The 13146-nt window shown below is 39.3% G+C and overlaps 1 protein-coding gene across 4 annotated transcripts in view; it reads left to right on the top strand.

Annotated features, from left to right (window-relative positions):
• The window catches only part of ntrk2a (neurotrophic tyrosine kinase, receptor, type 2a), a 108976-nt gene that overhangs the window by 17550 nt on the left and 78280 nt on the right, over positions 1-13146 (top strand). For all 4 annotated transcript variants that reach the window (XM_038704116.1, XM_038704117.1, XM_038704119.1 and 1 more), the window contains 2 exons: positions 3253-3290; positions 3594-3693. In XM_038704116.1, coding sequence (XP_038560044.1) covers positions 3253-3290; positions 3594-3693 — 138 coding nt within the window. The remainder of the gene's footprint in view (positions 1-3252; positions 3291-3593; positions 3694-13146) is intronic.

The raw sequence follows: 13146 nt of genomic DNA on the forward strand, positions 1-13146 counted from the left end.
ATCCATGTAAAAGACATGGAGATTGCGAGAAACACCTTTATTCTTGTGTTTCAATGTAGAAACCCAGAGGGAAAATCTTTTGCTCAGAAGAGCAATAACTCTTGAGAAAACACTAAGATCCCAATAGTATGTCTTTTTGAGATCACTCCAATCTGAATTGTTGCTCCTAAAACCCATTAGGAGAAAAGGATGAGATGAAGAGAGATTGAGGTTTTGAGACTTAGGTAAGACAACTGGATACTGAATTGAGAATACAATAGGATAAATGAAAGTAAAAGATGAGATCTCATCATTGTATCTTTTTGAGTTCATTAATGTCTTGCTTATTGCTCCTAAAAAGCAGTTGGGAGCTCTGGGGAGATGTTCATGAGCTTGATTGTATTACATTACTGCCTGTGCTTTGAGAACCGTGCATTCGGTCATTAACGAATTAATCTCTAAACGTCATGTCAAAGTATTGGGTGTTCCAGTTATGCTGGCTGTGACTACCTTAACCAGTTGGAAAGCATGACATTTGAAAGAAAATACTCAACCTCAACATTTGACGTAAGTAAGTAATTGAGTAAAATAACCCCTAAGTGAGGTCACTAAGACAAAACTGAGAACTATCTTGGAGCTTTTTTTCTGATGCACACTCTGGAGACTGAAATTACAGTTATTTAAGATACCGTAGAGATCTCATCTTTTGATCAGAGTAAGACAGAGATTAGTTTTTTGCTCCTGATGTCAATTTGAGAAAACTGAGACATATTTGAGAAGAATCATGAGATTTCAAGAGTCATAGCTGAGTTTTCTTTGAGCTCTTTCTCTGATCTCATGCTTCAATGTTCAGGAGACTTAAATTAGACTTATTTAAGATCAGTTAGAGATCTCTTGTTTTGATCAGAGTCAGATATGACTGAGATTTTATATGGTTGTTTCTCCAGAGATGAATTTGAGAAGTGGGAGAAAAGGCCTTTGGTCTCACCTTGGTATTAAAAGCAGCTCATTTTTGTCTAGGAGAAAAGAAGGAAACAACTATGAGATCTCATCTTGGATTTAGCTTTCCTATGGGAATAGTTAGTCCTAAAACACATATATATAAAATATATATCATGATATGATTTAGCTGCTCAGTAGGGCTGTCCCCGACTAAGGATTTACATAGTCGAACCAGAATCATCAAGTCCTGCCTAAAATCGGCGAATAGTCGAATCATGTGTATTTTTGTGCACAGCGATTGCGAGCCGGGGTGGGGGGGGTTGTTACCTTACACATGGTAGCTCCGCTTTAATCTTGGAAGCTGCAGAGCTGCAGTCTCTATTCATTCAACTTACACTGTAAATTTCCAGAAAAACTGAGGCTTATTGTTGACACTTTTCTCTCGCTGTCTCTCGTCTGCCATTCACCGGTCTTGTGCAGAGTTTTGGTGCATGCCAAACTCTAAAAGAAGAAAATATTCTATGTGTGGTTCATCAACGGTGATAAATTAACCGAAATTCCCCCGAGGTGCGGACAACACGGCACAACACAGCACAACACGGGCGAAGCTGGGGCTCCGTCTCTACAGCAAGCGTTCCTCTTCCGCCACCACACACGCTAGGCCTACACATGTGCACTGACGACCCAGGGTTATGGGTTACAATTTTTGGATTATTTACGCACACAAAACATTTATTGAAAGTTTTATTCTTTCTACAAGTTTATTTACAGCATTAAACGTGTATATTGTAATAGGCTGTATATTAACTTATTGGGAGAAAACTGGTAGTTTTGTAAAATCAGACGTTGAGCATCCCCATATCGCCAAAATGGCATGATCCTTGTTTCGCTGCGAAGCTTCGACTGTGAGATTGAGAGTCAAATCAGGCTCCGCCTATCGAAGCATCGAATCTTCGACTATTCGGGGTCAGCTGCTGACTGCTCACCTGAATAGACACCCATGAGGATAGATTTATGCTTAATTGTTTGTATTTTTAAACAGTATGTTTCACTAGCTCAGATAATGAGGCTAGGGTTTTGGGAGTGTAAACTCCAAATCTAATAGAGCTGGGCAGAGCTGCTAACATTAGCCTAACCTCTGATATGGTAGCATGCGGGAATGGCTGTTACACAGTGTTGAATTATTACACAGAGAATGAGGATTTAAAAAACAAAAACAAAACTAACATAACCTGTAACCACATAAACTAATGCAGTATAAAATGCTGCTGGCCTTGGAAACAAAAAGTATTGAATTTAAGAATCTAATCTAATTTAAGAAGAGGAGCTGTAAAATATCGTAGGTTGTGGTGCCCCTGTTTTTTTATCTGGATACATTTATGTTTTCCTGTATCTCTAGATTTCTGAAGTAAATAATAGGCTAGCAATAAAGCACTTATCAACTTGTTTATTCATGCAATTTCTGCTGTGGCTGTCTATGCGTCGGGATGCTTGTTCATAATTGTAATGCATTATGCAACCTCAGTGTTTTAAACAAAGTAAGGCAAACCATTGCCTGGTCGCTGTGCGTTGATATTTTTATTGTTTCTCTGCAGTAAAAAAAAAACTACAACGGTGAATCATTTCTCTATCTTTGTTGTCAAAGGCTAAATATTCTCTGTATGAATTGACAGGTATTGGTATTTTTGCACATAATCGGGTACATTCGGAGGGCTCCCCTAAAAGTCACAACACTGCTGAGTAATAATTCTGCGTTAGGGTACTATGTTCAGTACGCTAGTTAGCAAGCCATGCTAACGCTTGTAGTTTACATTGGAGCAGAAATCACTCGTTATACTTTTTGGTTATGCAGAATGTAAAAAAGCCACCTTCCAAACTCTTTATAAGCAGAGTATTGCTCTTATTATAGCCCCATGCACACAGCTTGACAGGCCTACTGTGCCTAGTTTCTGACAGCAAAGCTATGCATTGCTGTTCATGTCCCATGTGAAACCAAAAGTCAATGTTGACTTATTTTAACATTTGTACATACTTAACTGACATAACGTGTACAAAAATTGTGAATCATCGCAACGACAAGAGGTCCTTGAGCAGACAGTCAAAAATGTGCACAAAAAACATTAGGCCGATGGGTTCAGATTTATGCGAGATTAGCTGCACACAAACACATGATCCCTCCACGTTTACACCTGGCAGAGATAATAAATCATATTTTATGCCTATTTCCTCAAGAAAGTAAAAGTTCATATTACATACAACGCTGTTCATCACTCACAAATCACTTCTTGAGTTGGTCTTCTTCTCTATTTGTTCATATCTCTCCATCAACAGAGGGCCCCCCTGTAGACCCACCTGAAGACAGAGTCGCTGTAAGTCACGTATTACTGTTGTACTCCGTCTCGGTTTCTTTGCTGATTGCTTCTGTCAGTTGTTGACTGTTAGTGCCTGTTTTTCCTTTTTTTTTTTTCTCTTCTATTTATTTGTGCTACCTGTCTAAAAACACCTGTGCTAGATCTATTGTTCAATGTCAGAAGTAATTGAATGAACCAACACAAACAGTACTTTAGAAAATCTGCCTGTGGTCTAAATCATCTGGTGTGGTGTGTATTGTGTGTGTTTGCCCGTGTTTGTCTCTTCTAGGAGGTGTATAACTCTGTTCTTGCATTGTGCAGGTGTACGTGGTGGTTGGCATTGCTGCTGTCGCATTCACGGGTTTCCTTCTAATGCTAGTTATTCTCAAGTTTGGAGGAAACTCCAAGTTTGGCATCAAAGGTAAGACTCCTGCCTTTTATCTGCACTGGTGGTTTCCATCCTCTGGTAAAGGAGAATACAGAATTAATCCCCAAATAATTTGGGATTTGTCTAATTTGTTGTTTGTGATTGTTCAGATCAAAGCTTTTGACTATTAAAGTGTAACATGGATGGCTTTATGGATACATCATAAACACATTTCAAAAGATTTGATCCAAAATAGCAAAGTTAAAAACTAATTGGAACCTGAACTCAGTTCCAAATTGACATGTATTTTAATACAGAGGCACGCAGGGGACAACTAAATCAAGTTATTTATGATTTCTTATTCTGTTAAACAATTAAACTGGTCTGTATTGTTTTAATTATAACCAAACAAAAAACATTTAGCACACATAATGCAGATGTTTAATCTAATACAATTACAAGTGTAACTTTTTGATGATACATGTCAGCTTACCTAAATGTCAGATTGCACCTCTAACTGCATTTTGAAAAATAAATTTCCTCTTTCTTGGATTAAAAATTGTTGCTCTAGTTTTTTTTTTTTATTGTTGCCAGTTAAGCTTCTGTCGGCACAAGTGGTTAACGGGAGTCCTGCCGAAGGTACCAACAGCATAGAGTTTTGATTTCTAAACCTTTCTTCCTGTAATTTCTTTAATGTTGTCTTCACTCTAACCTTGGAGTCGCTGTAGCTCCGTTAAGGCAGAAGTTTAAATCCAGTTTTAGTACTCGTACAGAATATTATGGGGGATATATTTGACGTTTTCCTTGCAGTGGTTATTTCAGCTCAAAGGGTGATAATCTGAGGCCAAGACGGGATAGCTACATTTATGATGTTATAAGAAACAAAACTGTTCCATGAATTAATGGGCGCTAAAATTCTGGTGTGTGGTTGCACGCTATCCAGATCTCATTTAATGCGCAGACCATCACGTATCCATGAATCCATCCAGTTCAGGTGGAAACAGCTGCTGTCTGAAGGAGGTTCAGCGGGTCTCAGTGCCGCTGGTGAATAACATGCATGCTGACTAAACTGAACTGTTGTAGTCTTTGTCATGTTGATGTAAAACTGCTGTGGTAGCCATTGTTGAAGCTTCCCCTCCCTCATTCACACACACACACACACACACACATATTTACCATTTATCTTGATTTATCACACAGTTTTCAAACAGCATGACTTCTGCAATGGCTACAAGTGTAACTAATCTACTGCCTCTTGTAGTATGTGTCATACTGACTTACTAGAACTTATTTATCTCTGTTTTGCTCCTTTTAATGCTTGGCTGATATTTTCCTCATTCTTTGTGAATGATAACCACACTTCCATCAGTCCTCCCCTTTCTACATAGGCAATATAACGATGGTTATTGTTCAAATATAGACATGTTATATGTGCAGCTAAAGAGCTGTAAGCTGACAGGCTTTCATCTTTTATTTCCGTTGGCTCATTTGTTGTTGTAGAAGTGATTCAAGTTCAGTAGATTCAGCTGTGTGAAAATCCCCGAATACAGAAGCAGGGTGTAGTTGTTTTCTGTGCCTTCCGTTCAGTTGAGTTTGGCTGAAAAAACATAAAGCATTCACGGTAAGCAACCCAAGGATTCACTATCCTAAGAAAGCATTTGTTGCTGTTTAAAGATACAGTTGTTTTAGGAGGATATACATTTTTGGCACTGCTTGAACTATTCACATTTGATGCAGAGGTGAAAGTCCACATTTGACATTCAAATTAGCAAACCAAAGAGTGAATGCTAATGTGGTGACAGACTGAATAAATGTATGTTACTATGTGCCTGTGGATGTGTGTATGTGACTTTCGGTTGCACTGTTGAAGTGCAGTATTCTGGCAGTGATTGATTTATGACCCCCCAGAGAGGAACAGTGCAAGAGAGATGGAGCAGCTAGTATATACATGTGTGTTTGTATTTATAGTCTTGAGTGTGTTTTTTTCTCTTCTCCAGGAGAGGTGACTGAGGTTGCTCTGAAAGAAATGATCTCTGTAATGTCTCTTACCGTCCTCTATCTGGATCTGTAGTTGTGTGTATGTGTGTTTTCTTGTAAGTCTAAGCATTTTTGCACATGTGTGCGCTTCCATTTGTGTGTAGGATGTTAGGTCACATTACGGTTTTCCCCTTCTGATTGCTCCCCTTGGGTCTTCATCCTTCTCTCTTTCCACTGTCGATTTCCTCTCCCCACGCGGTCCCGTCCTTATGCTCCACATACATCCAGATGTATGTGCCCTGCAGCATGTTGACACTGAGCGTGTGGGGAGAAAGACTGAGAGATAGTGGTGTCAGTATGAACAGCAGAGTCAGACAGAGAGTCGGAGAACTGTGAGTAATCCACAGTTGTGCCCACATTACCGCTGTTTGTGTAAAACCTCTGCATTTTTCCTATACCGGACCGATGATCAAAGTTCATCTCAACAACAGAAATATAACCACAGATGGTAGCACACTACCAGTGCTAATCAAAAACAAACAGCACCTTCTCATGGCAACATGGTTTTCCAAATCATAAACACGTGCTCGCAGATGCACAAACGCCCCCTGCATGAGCACAGTCAGTGGTGACGATTATGATGAACTTGTCATCCAAAAGTGTGAAGAGCTTGTTAGGCCTTGTACTGTACTGAACAGGTGTGCATGAGAAAAGCTCAACTCACCTCACTGACTCTGGATGATGTCGCAGTCCGTCTCTTTCTGAGAGTCGAGTAAAAAGCTGTAGCTGGTGTACATTATTTATATTGACTGCATTATTCTGCTCCTTTCTCATCAATAAACATGGGCAACATTTGGTGCAGGTTACTTCTCACCATCTCCTCGCTGCTTCTTGACACACACAGACAGGATGGCAATTTCAAATACTCTATGTAGTTGTGTGTGAGTCTGACTTGCAGATGTGAGTAACTGAAACATATACCATGCGGATAGCGATAGTGTTGAGAGAGCAAATGTAGATTTTGCAGAGCAGAAATACTGGATTTTCAAACACACTTTTACTCGCAACTCGTCACATATGGACACTTGGTCAAGACCCTTTGGCATCACTTTTTAATGCCCTGGTTACCCCCTTTAGCTTTGTTTCGTGATGTTTAGGGCTCCTAGGAAAGTTACACTTTCGATACTAAGTACTTGTTAACGTTGCGAAACACTGCAATTTTGAAATTGCACGTTGTTAATGTTTTTAACGTTCCTGGTTGAAAGTCTGGTTTCTGGCCCACCACCCGCCCAAACCACCTCCTTACTTTGACTTTTACGTTAAATATCCTACACCTACCTTCAGCCTTCAAAAGTGACGCTTCAGGGCTTTCCCTAGCCCGTGGAAGTATGACGCTATGGGGCTCCCCAGTGCGTTACAAACTCACACCAACGGGTCTTGACAAAGCGTCAATATGTGACAACTTGGGAGCGAGGTTGGATTATCATGGCTGCCTCCTGTATTATCTAATGTTTTGGCCACTTGGAAGCAGCACAACAAGCTGTAAACACATATTATCACCCTACAAAGTTATTGCTGTTGGAAATGACACTGATTAAAGTGGTAAGAGTGAACCAAAACAGTGAAATTAAAAACAAACAGATGGCAAAAGTCTGAGGGCGATCTCAATTGTTAATCTAAATTTACTGATTATCGCAGCTTTAAGTTCTGCTTCATCCTCATCATTTCAAAGAGATGACAACTGTTTTAAAGGAGCAGTAGCATTACAGTTTCTTCTTCCGCAGCCCTTATGCAATGGGGCCAAATGGAATTGGAAATGGAAAAATCACACATTTCAAAAACTTTGAACACAGTTTCTCTGAATAATCCTGAGATCTCACTGTGAACATTTTGTAGTGAGTTCTTAAATAAAGAATCACTGAGAACAGTGAAGTGTGTGTTATTCAGAGGAACCGGAGCATTGTTTCTGGATAGACTTGTTCCTAGAATCCATGTACACAGCACAGCCAATAAGACCAGAAACCACATAATTTGTTAGCTGCTTAAAAGTTCAAAAGAGTAGTATTTTGATTTATACCTGAAATTCCTCTTGTACTTTTAGTGGGTGAGCTTTCTCACAAATTAAGCTAAATCTATCTGATCAATACAGCCTTCCATTCCCAGAGAGAAAGCAAACCAAGTTTGGTAAGACTGCCTCAGGAAGCAGCTACCCCAACTGAGTCTGGGTCCAAAATACCACACCAAGGCTACATTTCACCTAACAACATTTGGAGCTGTATCCTGGATGAGTCCCCTCTGCCACAAATTGGCTCACAAGGATGGTAATCTTGTGAACTTCAAGTGCCAGCAGCTGTTATTTAAACTGAAGTATTTAAAAATAATAATAATATCAGTACTGGAGGTTTGTTATATCAGTGGAACATGAAGTGCATGGACAAGTGAAAGATGTTAGTTATTTATTCAAGAAGCTTTAATAAAATTCAAAAAGATTTATTTTGTGAGAGAGATCAGATGTTGAGTGAATGTCGCAGGCTGCAGAAATGAAAAACTAAAACCCAGAGATGTGGACCCTGAGAAACAGAAAGAGTGATTGCAGGCTGGCTGCAGTTTCCACAAAATTACATATAACAACCCTTCCAAACTGACAGCAGACTCTCAAATGAAAGAAAGTAGATCAGGCAGTGCAGGCAGAGAGGGAAGGACGTAGCAGCATCTATATGCGTTCATGCCCTTGAAGCACCTGTAGGGAGGGAAGCGTCAACATAAACCTGAGCTCTGATGAAGGAAAAAAGACGGAAATGTCAAGACAGGAGAAAAAAAGGAGTGATTGAAAGTAAAACAGTAAATGTGAAGTGAAGAAAGTGAGAGACAGATGGAGAGGAAGAGACAGCGAATGCTAAAATTGACATTTGACAAGAAGCAAGAGCGAGAAAAACAGAGAGAAAGCCAGCGAGGAAGCACGAAAGAAGAAGTCATAGTCATAGCTAGAAAGCAGATGTTAAAAGCTGAGATAGAGCAAGGCAAAGAGAAACTGAGAGAAAGTCCTCTCTTGTCCACTTATCAATGATTCATCATTAGTGCAGGTTTTAGTTTTCTCCTTTTTTGGTGGAGTTACACACCTCCATCTCTCTCTCTCTCTCTCTCTCTCACATGCACACACAGCTTCTCACTGCTGATCGATCGATATGACACCCTCAAGGTCAGTAGAGCTCTATTCTAGGCCCGAGGCTCAACAGAGCATGCCCAGCATACTACTACCTCCTCCTCCTCCTCTTCTTCTTCCTCCCCCTCTTCCTCCCCCAGGAAAGCAGCTTATGCCTCCAGCTCTTGAGGTTTTTGACGAACACTACTCACGCACCGAACTTTTTCAAAGGAGGCAAAAACTGAATGAGTTGAAACACAAAGTGAAAAGCCTAAAAAAAGCAATGGATGATTCTGTATTTAGACTAGGCTTGAGTATCGACTGACTGAAATGTGTCAGTACCACTGTACTATCAAAATGTGGAATTTCTTGATTTAAATAAATATATTGGTTGAAGATGCGATGTGTAGTTTTCAGCGGCCCCTAGCAGTGCAGTTTTAAGATTGCAACCAGGCGTGTACTGGTACACATGCTCAGCTCGAACTCATGAGTGAGCAAAATCCGAAACACAACGGCTTTCATACAGATTTCCCACAATAAATGCGGAAATAATGGCATGCTGGCTGTGAAGGACCTTTTCTGGCTCAGCCAGATCAACCTTCCTTTCTGACTCCGTAGCGTTACCTATCTGACAGTGCAGTGAGCCGGGATATTGTCACAATAGCTCACCTGTCTGCTTTTCTGGAACCAAACTTATTTGTGTATCTTTCACCGGAGGCTCGGCAATGTGAGCACAGCTAAATGTCAACACGTTCTCACTCCCAACTTGTCACATATTGACGCTTGGTCAAGGCCCTTTGGCGTAATTTTTAGATATTTAGGGCTCCACGGTCAAGTTAGCAATGCTTAGCAACAATAAATGCAATTTTGGGTAAAGTTAGCAACAATAAATATGCCACGTCTGGTTAGACTTTCAAAATAAAACTCTGTTGTTATTAAAGTTGTGAAACATTGCAATTTGATTAGGTTTAGGCAACAAAACTACTTTGTTAGGGTTAGGAAAAGATCATGGTTTGGGTTAAAATAACTACGTATGTCAATTAACGTCTAAGTTAACTAATGTCACTTGCATAACTTTCGCAATTTACGTAACTTAAAAACATTTAATGTTGACTTTTTATTTCACACCGGACACGAACACAGGTCTCCTGGTTCCAAGTCCAGGTTCTGAATATTATAATGAGATTGTTGCCACACTTTAACTCAGGCCTTTCCGATGTTGTTTTTGAGCAGCTATATGTTTAACATCTTAGTTTACTGTGTTATGATGCTTACATTTGCATATTAGCAATAAACACAAAGTACAGCTACGGTTGGTAGGAATGCCACTGGCTTTGCAGGTATTTGGTCACTAACCAAAGTATTGGATAAACAGACATTTTGACCTTGAAGATGGTGCTTGATGATAGTTGACATACAGTATATCAATAAAAAACTAATTTCAGGACTACATTTCAGGAACAAAGTGGTGGGCCAACAGACAGACAGACATCCCAACATCCCTAGAGCCGTTCTGCAAACACGGCTAAAAAAAACCATAAGTCATGCTGGTATTGGCGACTGTATCAAAAATACCAGGCCTAGTTTTGATAGATGTCTTTGAGCTTATTTCACACAGGAATTTCAGTGTATGTGTGTTTGTGGCTCTGTGTATTTAAGCCTTAACAATGACAATAGCAGACAACAACATCACTCATGTCTTTTCAGCCAATCATAAATAAGAAAAACACGTTGAGGTTCAGGTGAGTTGGTTAGGAAGTCTGAATGATGCCTGCCAGGGTAAAGCTGTCTTTCTTTACACGGCCATCTCCTTAGCAACCTGTTTGCAGGTCAGTGGGTTATTTGAGGTAAATGGCCTTAAGCTGAAAGTACTCTGAGTCACTGAAGCGCTGCATTGAAACTATAGATACTTCAACTGCCATGCAATTTCATGCACAGTCATTGTGCACCTGACAAGCTGTGTGAAAAAGAAAATGTGAAAACAAAAATGATGTGGATTGAATAAAAGAAAAGACCGCTATATCAGATACTGATGTTTAACAGCAAGATCTTATTCAGAGCAACTGACAACAAAATCACACATGATAATAAGCATCAACTCATTTATCAAAAACCTTCCTTTGAAATCTGAAGTGGGAGAATTAACTACACCAAGACAATAGAATAATAATATACAGAAGGGAAAGGTACATTACATACAGGTAAGTTTCTTAGACTTATAAACAAGTTTCTTAGACGTTTTTAAATTGTACCCCCTCTGTTCTTAAAGAAAACTAGTTTATTCCAACTGGGGTTTTTATTGTTGTAACTCTAGGATCGTGTGACTGCTGCGTTTTTTTGCGCTGTGGGACCTATTTTTAGCAATGTTAGTATGTTCCCAGATTTCAGCAATTAGCATGGTTACTACAATGTTATCATAACTGACATATCAATGGCTGAAGCTAAAAAATAAAACCCAGGTTTTGATATAAACCGTAGTTTTAATTATCTGTAATGCAGCACTGCCGTGCTTCCTGCTTGCTACATGCTGAAATGTGTTCCTGTCCCATGTGATCCATGGGTATAAAACACAAATGGATAGATAGATTAAAGAAAGCCCTGGCTCTTGTGGTGTTTATTATTTCACTGGATTGTGTCTTTCAATGAACAGTTTCATTTGTTTGCAGATTTTGGCAATGCAAGCTGGAGGAAGGAAAGACTCAATGCCTGTGGCAGATCCTTGGGGTTTAAAGTGCTCTGAAAATTATACTTTTTCCAAAGTGAAAGGTTGCCTGAAGTCCTTGTCTGTGCACTTGGCTGACTGCAGCTTTTCCTTCTGTACACATTGCACTTTATAAGTGATTGTTTTTTAGTGCTTAGTTCATCTGGTGTGTAGTCATTTTGAGTTGGACATATTTTAAATTGAGGTTTTTGTTTTGATAAATTCAGTCGGATATCAAATATCAGTGTTTATTAAAATGGAAAGACACATGTTGCATTTGTTGCTACAAAAGATTTGTTCACCACAAACAAAGGGCGGGTTAAAACCTAGGGTTCCAGTTCCTGAATCCAACGAATGTGAGGATGAGACATTGTTTAAATTTTCCTTCTGGTCCAGTTTGTGTTCAGAAAGGCAAAAACACAAATGGAGTGATACATCTTACCTCTACAAGATATTTGTTGGGAGTTACACATGCGCAGTTCCTAATTAAGGACTACTAGCCAATCAGAAGCAGAGTAGGGCAGATTGTGAGAAGCCGGTAAACACGGTTTCGGTTCAGCTGTATATGTTCCCCTTACCAGCTTAGCAACATGGACTGGAGCAACAGTTTCAGAGTGGTGAGATATTAATTTGTAACAAATGTATGGGCTTTGGGCTTTTTCACTTTGCAAACCTATTACATGCACAAAACAATTTATAACTCAATAAAGGAGAGGGGAAAGCCAAAAAAGCACAAGATGACCACTTTAAATAATTTAATAATGCCGGCATTTTGAAGAAACTGCAATAGACGGTCTTATCACAGATTGTTCAGCATTTGCCCTTCTGCTCTACAGGAGATTTCTGTCCTCCCTGAGCTTGCCTTAGGACACCTGCGTTACTGTTTGACAGGTTTACTGCCCACAGTTCTTGACTCTTGCAGTCTTTCTTTTTATTTCCTCTTAATGTGTTGTGGCAAATTGGTAGAGTGAATACCTACTTGCTAATAAAACATATTCTGATAAATATGAAATACTATAAAGAACATCAGTAATATATTAAATAATAATGTAATAATAAATATCACAAAAGAGAGTTAATAATTAATAAATTGTAAAATTTCAACATTTTCTGTAACTTGCAGAGTCACACCTCTATTGTTTATGGCTAAACAGCAATTTCATTTCAATCATTGTGTTCAACAGACTGATTACAATGCTGGAGTCTGTCTTTAAACCTTTTTACACCTGACTGGACGAACACATTGTGCTGTCATTGGTCTTTGCTTCAGGTTATCAAACAGGAAAAACATGGAATCTGTTTTGGAAATGTCACAGGTTTCTGAATAAACTCATTACAGGACATAAAACCTAGTTGAAATAGTTCCCTAACCAGCTTTGACTGCTCCCCGTGATTTTGTTTTGTATTATTTTTTAGAGGTTGTGAAAGCACCCATGTGTGAAATCAGAGAGAGAGAGCAATCGAAAGTTTTATTGGTCTATTCTAAAAAGGGAAAATGTTGGTGGTCAGTGAACATGAAGATAGTGACAGTTGCTGTTCCTCTCTCTCTTCTCATCTTTTTCAAGGAGTCCATTGTACAGAGGTATATCAGTTCCTGTCTTCTATTGGTCAGCGTGACCTTTACGAACAGTGAAAAATTAGATAGCTGAAACTGGGAGTGCTGTGTGGGAACAGGACATTATGAATA

Source organism: Micropterus salmoides, unplaced genomic scaffold (assembly GCF_014851395.1).
Source record: "Micropterus salmoides isolate LMB-PRFRI ecotype aquatic unplaced genomic scaffold, ASM1485139v1 Ms_hic_scaffold_7, whole genome shotgun sequence".
Taxonomy (NCBI): Eukaryota; Metazoa; Chordata; class Actinopteri; order Centrarchiformes; family Centrarchidae; genus Micropterus; species Micropterus salmoides.